We start from the raw sequence: 18638 nt of genomic DNA, 5'->3' as shown, positions 1-18638 counted from the left end.
GTAAATATTTTTCTTGTAATCGATATTATATTTCCAAAATATTGAGCTTATATTTTATATATTAATATAAAGACATTATGTTGTATTAAAATCTCAATTTGTAGAACATTTTGTATACATTATAAATATTTGTTGTAATATTCAAAAATATTGTAAATCATTAATGCACAGATTATTCTAACAACTATGTTATATAATACTAAAAGTATTAATGATGCTAGAAGCTTTTATTTAACTTGTAATTGAAATTGCATTTTTTACATTACAGCGGCAATTAAGAGAAAAGAGGAAGACTAGTGATCCAAATCTTTCCAAAACAAAGTGAGTAATTCTATCAAAATGAATATTTATAGTACTGCTAAAAGTATTGATATATTGTTAAAAAAGAAGAATTTTGAAATTCCTGATATTACGTGTAATTAATTTTGTTGTATAATTATACTGAATTTATATTAGAAATGAAGTATTATTTTTTTTTATATTATTTTTTTTTGTGTATGTTAAAATAAATTAAAATAATAACTTTTCTAGATTTTATTATCTTTTAAGCAATCTCGTAGAAGTTTATTGGGATTTTTTCAGAAATTTTTTGAAATTTGAATTTTATTGCTGAGAAAGATTTTTAATAATTTTGTTTTTATAATGCAAGTGATCGACGGTTTAAGTTGACCACTAATATAATACCAATTTAAGCATATTTATTTATAAGTAACTTACGAATTTTTATAAAAAATTGTATTTAAGAATATATGATTTTTTTTAACAGAAATTTTGAATAAAAATATCTGAAAAATTGAAGAATTTTCAAGGAATTTTTTACGAAATTTGAGTAAATACTCTAGAAAAAATTAATATATTTTGATATATAATAATTTTCTTATTAGAAATGTCAAAATTGTGAATGAAAATAATGGAATTTAAAACCTTAATTTTAAAAAAAAAAATTTTTAAAAAATTTTGAAAAAGTCAATATTTTTTTCTATCTCGATATTCTTTATTTTAAATGCAAGAAAAGTAATATAACTAGAAAAAAATAGCTTGTTGCATTGTAAAGAGAATAAAATATTCTCGCATTATTATATCAATAGAGAGTAAAGAGAAAGCACCCTGTTATTCACGGCTATAGCTGTACTGTTAAAAATGGCATTCAATCTGAACTAAGCTTTGACTGCGTATTGCTAGAGCAACATAATACGTAAATCCGCGGACTTTTGGCAGCGTTCCTCTTTCTCGTCTTGCCTCTCCATCGCTTTTCCATAATGAATACACGCGAAGAGCGCAGACTCGACTTGTGCATCTCGTTTCTTGTCGAAGGTGTGTATACAGAACCGTCGTTCGAAAGGCCTTCAGTATGACGTTAAACGTTCAATTTCGCGGATGGCTATTGCGTCGCTTCGACGGCACGAGACACCTACGCTCTCAAGACATTTTTAAAACGGCCGCTCTCCCTTTAGCCCAGTCGAAAACTCGATTACGCCGTTGCTATTCCCGTTCCGATTTACTTGTGTATCGTTTGTACTTTTCTTAATTTTTTTTTTTTTTTCTTAATTATTTGATAAGAAAAGTGTTAAATGATTAGTGCAATCTTAATGAAATATGGATATAGACATGTGGATGTGTGAAATAGAAACAATATATATAGATTTCTTAAATATTTAATTACAACATTGGTGATTAAATATTTGACTATTAAATTTTACAAAGAAAGGAAAACTCTCTATAAAAGCTTGATTGTTAAATACAAAATTTTTTTAAAATATCCTTTTCAGTTAAAAGTCGTTCAAGTATTTATAAAAATATTTGAATAAGTACAAATAAAGATTCTTGAAATTTAGACAATAGGTGACAGAGCAAGATTAAATAAGAATTAGCACTGTTAATGATATGCACAGTTAATGTAATATTTTGTAATATTTTGTAATACATCTTTCTCAGTTCAAAGTAAACTATGCGCCGATTATTTATCAATTTAAAAACGAAGTTACTATCAACTGAAGTTAAAATCATAATATTATAGATTAATATCAATTTTAATATTCTTCAATATCAATATTATCATATTAATTTTAATATTCTTGATATTAATAAACATTGATTAATAATCAATTGTAAATTCATGTACATTCCTAGTGTTAATTTTAAAAATCTGTTATGAAAAATATCATTTTGGCCAGGATTTGAATCTGGACTTTTTTACTTTAATCTTTAAAGAATGGATATTTTTATCAATTCAACTATTGAGGCTTGTAATGACATTCAAAAAAATTTGTTAATTTTTTTTATTGATTTAAATTTTTTTTTTTTTATTGCGATAAATATCATAAGTTTTCGAAAGTAGGAAGATTCAGATTTGAATTTTGACCAAGATAATATTTTTTGCAAAAAATTATTTACAAATTTTTAAGATGCTTATTAACAGCAGTAATTTTAAGATCAATTATTAATTTATAATTATAATATTACGATTTCAATTTTAACTTTCAAGATTGAAATAATTGGTGCGTAGTTTGTTGAGCTAAGAGACATGTATCACAAAAAATATTACATTGCACACTATTAATAGTGCTGGCTCTTATTTGACTTTTATCTCATCTCTCATTTATTATAAAAATATTTGAATCTTTTTTTTTTAATGAGATGATTTTTAATGATAAATATAACAGTTTTCTTTTAAAGTCTCTTTTTCCTGAATTATTATTGTTATTAATATTATAATACAATTAATAAAATATTAGCGGGATTTCAGTGGGATTTAACTTTTGTGTATCTATATATTTTTAAATCATATATTGATTTGAGCTTGAAATATTTTCAACAAATTTTAAAACTAAAACTATAATATGTTATTAAATTAATAATTAATTTTAATAATTAAGAGTGACTAATGCCAATTAGTTTATAAATCTATAAGAAATTTGTTCGGGAAGCATTAAAATTCTCAATTAAAATTTAATTCTGGATTTCCCTATTATTTGAATCGGAGATCTTTACTAATTTGATCATTAAAGCTTTTAATAATATTTATCATTAATACTTTTTTAATGGACTTGCAGATTTTTACTGTTTATATATATTATAATCGTTACTCTTTATATATATTATAATCAAAACAAATTTAACTATGCATATATACATACATACATGTGCGCGCACATATATCGTATATTTTTAAATATAATATTATTTCCTATAAGTTAGTGTTAAAAAATCAATATTAATTTAATTTAAATAAAATTTTGCAGATTGTTTTGAAATAATACACACACGCGCGCGCGCGCGCGCGCGCGCGCGTGTGTGTGTGTGTGTGTGTGTGTGTGTGTGTACATATATAAAGCATTCTTATATTGGAAAAATTAATATTTTACAAAATAGAACTTCTAGTAATTTTGATATAAAATTCTGTAAATAAAATTTATATCACATCATTTTTGTGATGAAACAAAATTACAAAATGTTTGCAATTTGAAAGAAAATTCACAAGTTAAATTTAGTATTTCTGTAGAAAATTCTTAAAACAGAAAAAAAAATTAATATTTTTTTGTTAATATAAACAATTATTTTAACATTATTTAATCATTTTGCGTTCAATATTGTCATGCGTTCAATATGTCTTCTACGCATCCCGAATCATAGCTTCCGACTTCGTTTGTGTGTCAACTTCCACAGTTATATATATGCACACAAAAGAAGTGATAAAAAAAATGGAATTTCAACAAGTTTTTAGATAAGTACAAGTGTAATTTTGATCTCTTTTCTCTGATCGATCACAATCCATTGTTGAGGATTCTCGATATCACAATTAATTCCGCTACCGGCTAATATTACCGACAACAAAGCACAAGAACACGAATGCGCGATATAATATTGCTCTTCTTTCTCTTTAAGTTGAATCTACATGAAGTTTGTTTTTCATGTGGGACAGTCTTCTTTCTCTTGAAAATTCAAATCTAGAGAGGGAGAAAGTATCTACAGTGGAGCCACGTTTTTAAAAAAACTCGCTTTTTCTTGGCATTCGTCTTAGTCTTCAGAAAAATCACGAATTAAAAAATCATAGGAAGCAGATTTCTTAGAATAATTTTCATGTGTTTTCGATTCTAAAGAATTATGTTAGAATTTTATTTGACGAAAACGTCTTTCAATCTTTTAAAACTCTTTTCTCCCAACATCCGAAAGATTCTTTGTTAATAAATAAAGAAAAACGGCAGTAAGAGTATTTTTAATCAGAAAATTAAACATTTTTTTGTAATAATCAAGCTAAAAATCTTATTTTGATGCTCTTATCTTTTCTACTTATCCTTTTTTAAAAATGTATATAATATCGAAACTCGAAAATATCAAAACTTATTATTGCCTTTTTCAATGATGCCGATTAATTCTCTCGTTGCACTTACTTTACGAATAATTATCGTAAAGATTCTATATTTTGACAATTGTATATGTGGTGTATAGGAAGGAATTACTGTATAGTGTACTGTAATAGTGTAATAGTATTATATTAATTTCTACTTCTCCTGTTTAAAAAAATAAATAGTGTGCGCATAGCATTTGTATATTCTATTTAAACAAAAATTAATAACACTGAAAAAAATGTGTTTTTGGGGGGGAGGGGGGGATTGTCTGATATATGTACATACTAGAAAAACCTAATGATGTCAGAGCACGGATACGTCTTGACTTTTATTTCCGAAGCGATCGATACTTTCGAATCAATACAATTGTATAGGGTGTTCCTCACTAAGTGCGCTTCCTTTTAATCATAATTCTTCGATTCTTTAACAAAGATGAGTTTATTGAGGAATTTTCTATATATCTTATTCTGTTAGTATATATATATATACATTTTGTATATATGCATACATGAATTCGCATGAATGCAATTTACAATATATTGTTTTTTATTTACGTTTATTATTAAATGCTTCACATGTATATATGTATATATTTTTTTATTTATAGAGAATGTATATATTTGATAAGTATTTTAATTATTTATTATTGTTATAGAATTAATGATTGTTTTTAATTATTTTGTGGCAGAGAAAAAGAAGAATGCAGAAAATTTTGAACATTTATTTTTCATATCATGAATATTATTACAAAACAATGGAAATTTTATAAAATTTGAGGATGTGAAACAAATCAATTTAAATGAACTGAACTAAAAAGATTCAAATGAAAGTGAAACTATTGATTAAAAATCAAACAAAAGTTTTATTTAATTTTTAATAACTAATGAGTATGAAATATCTTGTTTTTTAATTAGAGATTTTAATTATGCATATAATACGTACTAAAATTAAAAATAAATAATATAATAATAAGAGAAGTATTTTGAAATATCTATAATTATATAATATAGTTAATTCTGATTTATCTCCCCTTAAGCTTGTGAATTTTTCAATAAGATAACTGTAATTTTTATAAATATGTAAATTATAAATATATTACGGAATATATTACATTTTCAAGTAAACGAATATTTTAATTATAAGATATAGAATAAATAATAATTTTTACACATATAAACAGTACTAGTTGAAAAATAGTAGTTTATAAATAATAATAAAAAAGTTTATAAATTAAAAGTTTATAAATAATAATAAAATTCAAGAGAAAAAAAATACAAAAATAAAATATAAAGAATGTTTTTCAATCATTTTAATAATTTTTGTTACAATTATTTTGTAATGTGTGTTGATAACGTATCCTATTTTTCATAAAAATAAAAAAAGTCATATAAACATAGATCCGGAAATTCTTTCTTTTCAAAATATAAATACTTTTTGTTTATGATGGAGTATTTTAGGATTCCTTAAAAAACTTACTTAAAGAAATTGCTGAAACTTAAAGAAATTGCTGAAAATGACTTCCTTCGGCAACAATAAACGCTTTACATCGATGTCAACTGTCGAAGATGTTAAAAAATTTCAAATTTTATCATATAATCGGAAATAATCTGATTTTTAGACTGTTTTAGGGTGTTTTAGACTGTTGATAGTATTATTATCATAAACTAAACTTTTTTGATATTCTTATCAATACAAATTTAAAGGAGTTAAGTCAGAGAAATGTGCAGGCGATGCAATCGGTCCTTTTCGGTCAATTCATTGATTAGCGTAGCTTATTATTAAAGTATATTCCAAACAGTTTGATTAAAATGGAGTTTCTTTGTACATAAACCACATTCGTACGTGTTGCCATCGATACTTATAATAATGTTGTAGATTTAATTTCTAGAAATGTGTAATTTCTAATCGTCTAATATTCTAAGACGAAGAAAAATTGGCCTAATAAAAAAATTTTTAATAATTCTAGCCCATATATTGCACAAAAACTGTTATTGGTATCGAGATTAATCAGTCCATATGGATTTTCATACATTCACAGATGTTGATTGTAAAAATTTACAATAACGTTTCATAAATTTTATCTCATCTATGAAAAAAACAGATACTTCAAAACTCAAGTATACTCATGTATATTATTCATGCATACTAACGCAAAATACTCATATATATTAATGCATTGTTACAGATATTATTAACAAAAAATTACACGTGATAATCCGCTAGCAGAAATTCTTGTATTTTCTGAATGTAATAAAGATATAAGCAGTTTTCTCGTAAAATTCTTTATACAGCTTCGCGAGACAATTTTGCATTTCTAATGCAATCTATCTCGTGCTGATTTCTGAATTTTCTTCGGCTATCTTAATACTTATTCTTCAACTTCAGGAATTCAAGCATGTTTCATTTTTAGGTAATTGCACTAGATGAGAAAGATTCAATATCTTTAAGCTGAAAGAAATTTTAGCAAAACATCCTCTCCGAGAAAAAGCCTTCCAATAGGGATTACTCTTGCAGTAATCCGTTAGCTTGTCCATATATGAAATGAATATCTGCCCAATTAGATCAATATTAGAATAAGCCATTCTAATATAACTGTTTTAACTATGGAATGCTGATTATTACGATATCTTCAATGTTAGAACGCTTTACTATATTATTTACTTCTAATAGAAAAAATGTTGACAATGTTCGTAATTCTACATATAACAGTTATTCATGGAAAATTTCGCTGTATTAGTATTTCAGAAAGGAAGAGTTTTTGAAAAAGAGTTTTTATTGTTTATATGACTTTTTTGTATCTTTAAGAAGAATAGAACACTTTATCAAAGTAGGACTACCTATTTTCAGTGTCACGCTGTATATGTATGTGATTTAGATTGAAATGTCAACGCACTGTATAGCTTTTGATATTGAGCCAATGACCTTTAAAATCTTACTACTTTATCGTGCGTGAATATGTACTTATCAATTTAAATGTTTCAATGTTACATGTGAAATTTGCTAACAATATAAATCGAAAAGCTCAGAACAATGGCTACATGTTAGAGATAATTTTTTCGCGTTGTGCTTACGTGACGGGCCAAAGCCCTCGAACGGATTAAGAAAAAATATAAAAGAATGAGACAACGCGGCTCGCAACGCATACGTTCCCGATTCGTGTCTAATGATGATAGCTCCGATGATCCGTCGGTATTGGAGCCAAACTCGCGTTTGGATCAATCCGATCAGGCCGATATCACTTCGAAGAAATATTCGGATGCTGATGAAAATGTCACCGAAGTGCCTATCGCGTCAAATGATGACGCTATTATTGCCACTGCGCGCGAATATCTGCATAGCCCTAATGAACGACGTACAAAATCTGAAAGGTATTTTTTAAATAAGAGAAATTGAGTTTAGTTATATTATTTCAATTGTATCTTTCTTTATAATATTTTTTGTTGATATACAATTCAAATGTGTACATTTCATATATAAATTTTTTAAAAACCTTATGTTTATAAAGTTCAGAATTTATCATATTAAAAATATTTTTTAAATAAAACTGTAATTTGTTTACAAAAAGTATTGTTTGACATTTGTAAAAATTTTGTTTGCCTCTGTAAATATATATATATATATATATATATATATATATATATATATATATATATTATTTGCTACTTTAGTGATCAAAATCGACCTATTTTATTCATCATTATCTTTTTCCAAAGAATGACGAAATATAGAAAAATACAGAAAAATTTGCTTTTTAAGACTTAGCGATGGATGATTGTTTTAAGAAGTATATATTTTTTACATAAATTGATATAATAATGCAAATTGCATCAAATAATATTAGCTGTATTATAAATAGTAAGTAATAAAATATATAAATTGCTAATGGATTGACTATAGAGTCGGTTCCAGTGATTGTGAGCCTTCCGGAATATTTCCTGGGAACTCAGCTGGCAGTTCATCAAATAGCAGTCTCTCGACGAGGAGTCTAGATAGTCCTAGTACCAGTTTGGAGCAAGTACATCCGACCTCATCGGTGACAAATGCATCAACTTCATGGGACAGTGATGTCGATGTCGAGGCTGATCCACCGGATTGGACTCAAGCTGTTCCTGAAGATGTTCTTGCACAACTCAGCAATTCTGAAAAAAAGAGACAAGATGTTATTAATGGTAAATTGTTAACCTGTTAACCCTTCTTGTTAATCCTTCTTTTAAGACAGTTTATATAATAATTTTGTCATAAATTACTTTACTAATTTATATTTCTGCATATAAAATTGAGGAGTAAATTAAATATAAGAAAGTTCAGTTTCAATCAATTCAGTTGAGAACAGAATACTTTGATAATATATATTTTTGTTCACAATGTATTATTCAAATTCTAGTATAATCATTTCAATGGTAGTGATAGATTATCACTCTTTTTATCTTTTTATTACATTTGTATTACATTTCAATTGATGTCTAAAAAAAATTTTTTTTTTTTTAGAATTATTTCACACCGAACGCTCTCACGTTCGCGCATTGAAAGTGCTTTCACACGTCTTCCATAAGCCTTTGTTGGAATCTCAGGTGCTGCCATTAGATCAGATTCAATTGCTTTTTTCTAATTTGGATGAAATGTTGATGATACATTCACGCTTTAATCAAGCAATGAAACGGAAAAAGAAAGAGAATCCGTGCGTGAGTGACGTAGGCGATCTTCTGCTGGAGATGTTTGATGGTGAAGCTGGCGAAGTATTCGAAAAGGCTGCATCAACTTATTGTGCTAAACAACAAGTTGCTCTGGATGCTCTGCGCGATCGTCGTCGAAAGGATTCCAAATTGAATACTTTTTTGAACGAAGTGGAGGCAAATCCATTGTGCCGCCGACTTCAACTAAAAGATCATATACTTACTGGCATGCTACGACTTACTAAGTATCCGTTGCTCTTTGAAAACCTCGCTAAGTATACGCCGGATAATAATGAAAAAGAGAAAATAGCTGTATTGCGCAGTCTCGAGCGCAGTAAAGAGATCTTGAGTCGCGTAAATCAGGCGGTGAAAGAGGCCGAGGATCACCAACGTCTGACAGAGATTCAACGAGCAATTGATCGTTCAGCTTTTGATAAATTTGATGATCCAACCGTGCAAGAATTCAAGAATCTTGATATCACAAAGCGTAAATTAATCTATGAGGGGCCACTACAATGGCGACGTACTGAATTAAATCGATCGATGCCGAATCGCTCGGTACCGAAACCAGTTGATCTACATGTAGTGCTGCTGGACGATACGATTTTATTTCTACATCGACAAGATGATAAATATTTGCTTAAGTTTATCAATACGACTAACCAGGCGGGAAATTCTGTATTAAGTCCTATTGTCAAGTTATCCACTGTATTAGTGCGTCACAATGCTGCCGAAAAGGATTCTCTCTATCTTGTTAATACCTCGCAGGATGGTGCACAAATGTATAACTTAGTGGCACCATCCTCGGCAGAGCGCAAACTCTGGTGTAAGCACATTTCTGAAGCTGTAGAAGCTTACAAAACACGTGATCGTCAGGGTAGAAGACCAACACCATCCGCCACACTACCAGAGGAACCGATGCATATGGAAGACGCATCGTCTTCCGGACTGGAAGCAGACGGCATAACTATTGAAAAAGATCAGGATCAAGAATCAAGAGAACTTGGACAAAATGTTATTAACATGCAAGAACATAATGAGGAGACAACTACTACGGAAACTCCTTCAATCGGACAAACACAACAGCGAATACAATCGACTGAATCGTCAACAACAGGTTGTATCATATATTTATCAAAATAATTTATGTTTGTATAATACAATATAAATGCAATAGTCTATAGTTTCCTAATTATAAATTTTCTTAAACATTTTTTAACAGTTATATTTTTAATGTTTTAATTTTATGCATTTTTAACATATCTTAAGAGGCGGGGAGGGGGATCATGTATGAAAAAAAAAGATAATATTTTGAATTTCTTTATCTTTTATTAACAGAAGAGGTGTATTGAAAAAGACAAACAGCCAAATTCATATGATAATCTGACATAATATGTATGTCTGGATATTTATATAAAATTATAAATATTAAATAAGTTAATTTTACACAATAGCTTTAGATGCTAAAAGAAACATTTCTAATGTTATTTTGTTACATATAGGTATGACAGAGCCTCTTCGAATGATTACATGTACCCAGCTGTCATTAATAGATCCATTGGAAGTTCATGTAGAAGTACCACCAGTACACGTTGCAGAACCGATCCTTACACCAATAGGTATAAGCCTGTTTTTTTATCAGTTTTAAGCTTATTTTATATTATTTATTTTTATATTATTTATTTTATATTTTATAATTTAAATATTTAAGAAATTCTAAGAATTAATTCTAAAAATTCAATATTTTTCGAATAATCTACATATTTGAAGATTTTAGTTTTATAAATACAAATCGCAAAGCTTTTTATTGAATTAGGTTTACTTAAATATATAGTATAATTAAACATGTTACAAATAAATAAACTATAAATGGACATGTCATATTATGGACAGTTCAATTGAATACGTTCATTTAGATATCATTCATTTCACTTTCTAATCTCTCAGCTAATACCATTAGCATTCGAAAAGATACAAGATGCAGCTGATGTAATAATTTCAAAGATATTGACATTTGGGCGTTGAATGAAAGGATATACTTAAATATTGAATTACTTCAGAATTATTTATTAAGTCATCCTGGAGATTGTATTTAAAAATCTAAGATGATTTGATAATTGGATATCTTCAGGTTTAAAGTCGTATTGTTTAGGACAACAGGTGACACAAGTCTTAATAAGAATTAAATGCATTTTAATAAATTCTAATATTGTAATTTTTTATATATTTAATAGAATAATTGCGATATCAAATATATGTATTATTATTATTAGGTTCACGAAATGTGTGTGTGTGTGTGTGTGTGTGTGTGTGTGTGTGTGTGTGTGTGTGTGTGTGCGTGCGTGCGTGCGTGTGTGTGTGTATGTGTGTGTGTGTGTGTGTGTGTGTGTGTAAGCTATAAGTAAAATCATATTTTTCTCATAATATGTACAATACTTAGTAATTCTAACACAAAATAAATCTTATAGGATTTGCGCAATATTGTGATGTATCGAAAAGAGATAATAACAAAATATATGTATTTGATATTTTTCAGAATGTCTCAGACGTAAGGATGAAATAATCAAACAAGCTCTACTCGAGAAACAATTACTTATGGCGGATATATTAAATATTCCTAAAGAAGACTTTGAGCATGTGGCAGAGATAGCATCTGAACCATCCACTGTGGAAAAAGAACCTGCTGAACTTATACTTGCTGCTATTAGTCAAAGTATTTATTAATACTAAAAATAAATTTAGTTTTAGTAATTAAAAAAGTTTATATATGATTTATTGTCAAAAATAGAAATATAAATATGAAATGTGATATATATAGGATAACAAATATATTTTGATCGAGGAAATTTTAGTATATTTAGAATAAATAATATAATTCAATTTAAATTCAAATTTAATAAAATTTAATAAAGCATTAAAATTGAATTTAATGTTTTATTAAAGCATTAAATTCAATTTTAATGCTTTATTTAATAACTACAAATAAATATTTGATGCAATTATTTTTCAATTATTTAATCTTTTGTTTTTATCATTCAGTCAGCCTCGTTTACTATCATGAGCATCATGAAGCTCGTTTTAAAATCTTAATACGCGATATGCATCATGTACATTGACTATACATAAAGTATAGCAAAAAAGTTCTCGAAGATTAAATAAAAAGTTTATTTATAAATTTTTATTTTAAGCAGTAATTTTTGAGATTCATACTATTTTTAGATGAACACTTATAAGTCGTACATGTAATAGTATGTGCACTTTAGATTATGTGATCATGTGATCAATATATTATTGTATTAATATAAATTGCAGTAATTGTTTTTTTATAATTTATAATACTAGAAATTAATTTTGATGATTTAAAGAATTTATAACATTTATTTATTGGCATTATTAATTTGCGATTAATATTATATCTTGTATAGTAAAATATTAAGAACATTCACATGATTTGAAGTGTGCACTCACTAATACTAATGTACGCGCGACTTATATATATATATATATATATATATATATAGAATATTTGGTATGTAATTAAAATAAATTATTAAAAATTAATTATATAATTTTACAGAAAGTTGATAATAACTACACTGAAATTATTGATATTGATCATATAAAAATTGATAATATTTATAATTTATAGAATAAATTACACAATAAACTTATATTTTATTTTTGCCTATAGCTGATCAGTTGGTAGGAATGCTAAATTCTGCATTAAATATAAGCGAGACGGAAACAATATTTTCATCACGTGGAGCAACATTATCATCTCCTGCATGTGAAAGTACTGGTTGTCCCTTGTTACGAAGTCATTCACATCCTCAACAATCAATCACGAAGATGATACAACCAATACGTCTTTATCTTACAACTCAGCTATCACAATTGTCTCAACTCTTGGTAAATATTTATTTTACAAAAAGTTTTATGTTGAAAAAATAATGTTAATTAGAAATTAGATAATTTTATAAAGATGTGTTTATAAACATATGTTTATCAAAACTATTTGATTTAGAATTGTATATTATATTAGAATCTAAACTAATATCTTTTTATTTGTGTCTTACATTTTTATTTGGTTTTTTTTATTTAATAATTTTATAAAATTAGTGTTACTGATATTTACTTGTAATAGAATAAAAAAATCACGCGGATGCTGTTGGATGCTGGTATGCCTAAGTGAAAATGAAGAACAATCCTATCGTGTAATTTTCCCAACAGTAGAATGTCAGAAAGTAAGTCTCGGAAGATTCGATTGCCAGAAAAATCCTGCGGAAACGAATTCTTTTCATCTCGTTTGTGAATCTATTCGAGATTGGAAGTCAGATTATATTTCAGAATGCGAGCATGAATCCAAAAAAGAATTTCGGAGAATTTAGAACCTGCATTATTATATTCGAAGCGATGCCGATTCGCAGTGAAATCCCTCAAGTCGTCAGAAACCTTCCTTTTTTTATACTGAGATCGATCCTAGATTTGATTCGGTTCGGTTAAATTCGAAAAGAATTGATCTTAGCACGCGGAGGAAGATCCGCTCATCGGAAAGTTCGGAAGCGATCGACGATTTTCATCAATATGTAGCGACTTCGGTCTTATTCGGTCGCAGTCGGTTTTTAGGCATTTTAAAGCTCCGGTTTTGGAGAGAAACAATCAAAAATCATTTCAAGTATATTTATAGGGAGGGGGGAGAATTTTAATGAAAAACAAATATTCTATTTTTAGAAATATTTTAGTATTTTTTAGAATTATAAATTATTGAATTTTAATAAATTGCAGGAGATTATTAAAGAAAGAGAAGAAGAACGAGAGAAGTTACGGAAGGAACTGCATAGGAGCAGAGAACGCATACATGCGCTTAATACTGATGTACAACGTCGTGAATTCTCAGAAATAATAACCACGACAACCTGTACCCAAACAATGCTTGGTTAGTCAATTATTTTTTTTTTTTAATTTTACCTATTTAATTATTGTAATTATTGTAATGCTTATAACTTTATATGATATATTTAAAAAATATAATTAGTTTATAATATATTGCTATATGTAACATATAACATTTATCTTTCTAGATGACCTTGTGCATCAAGATAATTGCACCAATGACTTCGCTCATCATGACGTAAGAAAAACCTATTTTATATATGTACCTGTACATTATTTAAAACAAAATGTTAATGAATAAATAAATAATGATAATTCATAAATAGATAACATAGAAAAAACTTTATAAATTTTCCAATAGAATTTCATACTTGATTATGCAGAATATGTTGAATATGCAAATATGAATCTACAGTTGAATATCTCGTGAAAAATGCAATTTTGAAGAAAAAATTTCAACAAAAGTTTCAAAGGATTCATACTATTATTATATTAATTCGTTTATAGATGGAATCACTATCGAGATCTTTTTAGTATATACATATATATTTTTTTTCCCCAATTAATATTATAATTATGTGGTTCTCTTAAAACTTTACAACTTTTGTTTGAAACTTCGAAGAAAAATACTGGATTATGATTTTTTTTTTGTAATACTATATAATTTTTATATTTTCTTATCTATAGCGTGTGTGCACGCGCACACGCGCGCGCTCACACACACACACACACACACAATAAATTATATATATATATATATATAAAACAATATTTAATATATTATTTAATATATTTAATATATTTAATTAATATATTTAATATAATATAATAATATTTATAACATATTTTATATGTCAACAGTTTATTGATACGGATAGAGAAACGATTGCAGATGAAGATATGGAAAACCTTGAACTTAAGGCAGAAACCGAAATGATGGGTGATAGCGTCGGTTGAGAGAGCCATCCACATAGTTGAGAGAACATCCTATTGATTATATCTTCTTTGATGCAGTGTACTACACGAATGAAGCATTTTTGCATAACGGAGAAAATCAAAGTTATTTGTAAAAGAAGTGGAAAACAGACAACGCATATACGTATGCAGAACATAATGCGTATAATTCTTGACAATGCACATACAGGAAGAAGAAGCAAAAGTTGTCAGCTGTTTTATTTTCTTATAATTCTTGGGAAATTTGATAATGACATATCTCCTGCTATTATATCTTTTAATTATTGAAAATATAATACATTACTATGAAACATGTTATATATCCTGTAAATCTTTTTATTATACAAATTATTTATATTTTTTTGATGATATTCTTTTTCACCATATTTTTTGTAAAATGTAAAAGTTTTTTGTGCAATTTGATTCTAAATCTGCGAATTATTGTGTGGAATAAAAAAATTTTTTTCAATCTCTGAAACAATCTCTTGCTGATGTATCAAACAATATATCCGCAGCTTAATTATATTAGTGTAATATAATAGGTAATATAAAATAATTGTTATTAATTGTAACAAAAAAATATTATCAAATATTATGTTTCAAAATAGTATAGACTTTTTTAATATAATAATATCAAATAAAAGTAGGATGCTTTGTATTATTCATAACTTATATTTTTGTTGAATTCTTTATAAATATCTATATCATAATAAAACAGCTAATTTTTGTTTCATTCCTGTATTTATTAAAATAATGAATCAATGATTAATGAATTTACCAAAGATTTTATGTAAATGGATTTACATAATCTGCACTAATCTCTCTAAATACAACTTTTTGTACATTAATATGTTATTTTACGTTTTAAACCGAATATTGTATATTATCATTATTTTTAAGAAATTAAGTTTACATGCAAAGACAAATAGCAAAATAAAAGAGAAAAAAAGCAAGAAAAATTTATTAAAAAGTTCATTGTAATATAGTTATTAATTAGCAAGTTTGTTCTTTCTTCTGAAATCTTATGAAATTTTCATGCAATATGTACATTTGAATTCCAATTATTCCAAATATCATAAATTGGTTAAAAAATTAATAACTCAAATTTTTTATCTCATATATCAGACACATAAAAAAATGACTTTGTGACACTTTAAAGAAAAAAATACAAATGAATAGTGCTGTTTTCTTATATTTTTATAAATGCGTTCAAAAACAATTTAATAACAATAGTGATATATGTAATATTGATTTAAAACATTCACAAAAGAATTCAATAGTAAGATATATAATAAGATATATAAGATAAGATTATATGATTAAGACTTGTTATGTAATCCATGAGGAAAATCTGCGGATTCCAATTTAGCATACTTTATGCTTTTATTTCCAAAAATTGAGAACATTAAAATATTTAAACTTTATTCTAATATCTAGGATTCTATGAATTCTGAATTCTGTAAAGATTCTGTTTTTTCTAAAAACTTAGTAATTATTTACGAATGCAAGAATTTTGGGATATAAGAATTCAAGAATCTCAGATTATAAAAATATGATTTTTTTATAAAATGTAGACGATAGTTTATATGTACTTAAAATAAATTTTCTATGCATAAATGTACGTATATATACATTTATACACACGCGCGCAACTACATACATACGTATATGTATATATTATAATAATATGATAATTCTGTATACATCTTGATAATCTAGTATTTATACAAAATGTCCTAAAACAAATACGCGTAACTTTTTTCTTTCGATTTATTATATAATTTTAAAAAGGTGCTTTTAAATGATATTCAACATTTTCAAGGTAATTTTTGTTTGTATAATTAATAATCTTAGGAAAAGAAATTGAGAAATGAGATTTCAAATACTTTCGGATTTCAGAATGTAAACAATTGTAAATTCTAAATATTTAAAATCCAAAAGACTAAATGTGAAAATTAAGAAACTTTTAAAAGATCAGAAATATGAAGAACTAAAAGTCGAAACATTTGAAAATTTATAAATCCGAATGCGCTTAAATAGAAATTTTTTTTCTACATAAATCTTAATGTTCATGTTATTGAATTATAATGTATATTAGTTACATATTTTTTGATATCCTTTACATGAATGAATTTAATATTGTTATGCTAAAATACAAAAAATTGTTTTGCAATTTTATACATATTTATTTATGTAATAGTATTATTCCTTTGTGAAAATTTTTGTGGAATAAGATTTATACATATTCTAAATGCACAAAAGCTATTTTTTAAGAGATTGTATTGATTAACTTGTTAAAAGCAGAGAAATACATGTCAATGATAGCATTTTGTATCTATATAAATAATTTTCGAAGTTTGATAAAACATATTTATAAGATGTGATATAAATTCGACTGTCAACTTAATATATTTTATAGAAATATAAAATAAGTTAAGCATGCATTTAGACTATTATTAGATTGATACAAAAATTTTTCACATACATACTTTTCTATTACACTGTATTTTAAATAAAGTTAGAAACCTGCAATTTTTAGAAGAAAGGAATTAAGAAATTTTTCCTAGATGGAACAAATATATTGAAACCAAAGGTGATTACTTTGCTTGTAATATGTAAATTATTTAAGTAATTTATAAGTATAAGTACTGTGCAATTTTATCACTTGATTTGAAAAATCTGATAATCTATTTTTGCATCAATTGAATAGATAACGATAAAATTGACAGTTACCTTCTTTTAAAAGAATTATGATTCTCTTTATTAATAACAAGTCTTTTATGATTATATTTGTTTTATTGACTTAAAATAATTTTATTAAGAAATAGCCAGTTGTGTAAACTTAATTTACTTGCTCGTGCATTTGTTTAGTTTCTTGCTCTTGAAATCATATTATGAAATGATCAATAGGGAGATATAGTTGGATTTTAAAGTAACATGAATAAATAATGAATGTATTTTGAGCAAGAATACTAGATTATTATAGACAATCAATGAAACGAATAAAATTCTATCAACAAAAATCTTAATTAATATGGCGAAATCAAAATATTAATTTTCTTGTTTTCTCATTATGTTAATTATACAGTTACATACAGAGGACTCATCTACTTACATAAAATCTTTGACTATAAAAACATTCATAATTCTTAATAATGTTACATGAAAACTATTATAAATGCGATGTTTGTATATGTATAAGATATTTAATTACTTTATTATATATACATAGTTGATATTATTTTAATATATTATTATATTGTATAAAAACAATTATTGATTTGTGTAATTCTTTGTACTCATCTTTTTAATACCATTTACATATGAAATTTAGAAAGCTGTTGTTATAGTAAACTCTAAGAAGAAAGCATTAAATATAAAAAAAACGCTTTTAACTCTTGTATAATGTATAACTTTATATGTTATAACAATTATACATTTATAAATATATATAAAAAGCAGTATTTATAAATACATTACTTTAATTCTTTATAAGTTATTGGTATATCATGATATATGATTTTATCATAGAGATTGATCCATTAAATTTATTACAGACTATAATAGATGTAAGTATGTAAAAGCATGTAAAAAAACATGAATAATTTGATAACCTTGAATCGATTTATATTTCGAATATAATTAGATAATTTTGAATTAATCATCTCCTTTAATTGTCTTACATACAGAGTGCATCAAAAGTCTTACAAGTTTAGTCTGAAATTTTTTCTCAAAATTGAGTTGTTTATGAGATATATTCAACTTATCC

General features: G+C 26.2%; 1 protein-coding gene across 3 annotated transcripts in view; it reads left to right on the top strand.

Annotated features, from left to right (window-relative positions):
• RhoGEF2 (Rho guanine nucleotide exchange factor 2) overlaps positions 1-18142 on the top strand; it is a 42780-nt gene extending 24638 nt beyond the window's left edge. For 2 of the 3 annotated variants that reach the window (XM_089070732.1, XM_089070734.1), the window contains 9 exons: positions 269-321; positions 8247-8518; positions 8838-10139; positions 10525-10641; positions 11559-11735; positions 12714-12931; positions 13808-13958; positions 14104-14153; positions 14777-18142. In XM_089070732.1, coding sequence (XP_088926858.1) covers positions 269-321; positions 8247-8518; positions 8838-10139; positions 10525-10641; positions 11559-11735; positions 12714-12931; positions 13808-13958; positions 14104-14153; positions 14777-14872 — 2436 coding nt within the window. In that variant the 3' untranslated portion in view covers positions 14873-18142. The remainder of the gene's footprint in view (positions 1-268; positions 322-8246; positions 8519-8837; positions 10140-10524; positions 10642-11558; positions 11736-12713; positions 12932-13807; positions 13959-14103; positions 14154-14776) is intronic. The other variant, XM_089070733.1, reaches the window with a different exon arrangement.
• Positions 18143-18638: the final 496 nt, after the last annotated feature.

This window comes from Pogonomyrmex barbatus, unplaced genomic scaffold (genome assembly GCF_055798465.1).
Source record: "Pogonomyrmex barbatus isolate J1 unplaced genomic scaffold, ASM5579846v1 scaffold10, whole genome shotgun sequence".
NCBI classification, from domain to species: domain Eukaryota; kingdom Metazoa; phylum Arthropoda; class Insecta; order Hymenoptera; family Formicidae; genus Pogonomyrmex; species Pogonomyrmex barbatus.
Note: the sequence above shows the minus strand (reverse complement) of the source record. Positions and strands in the feature narration are given on the sequence as shown.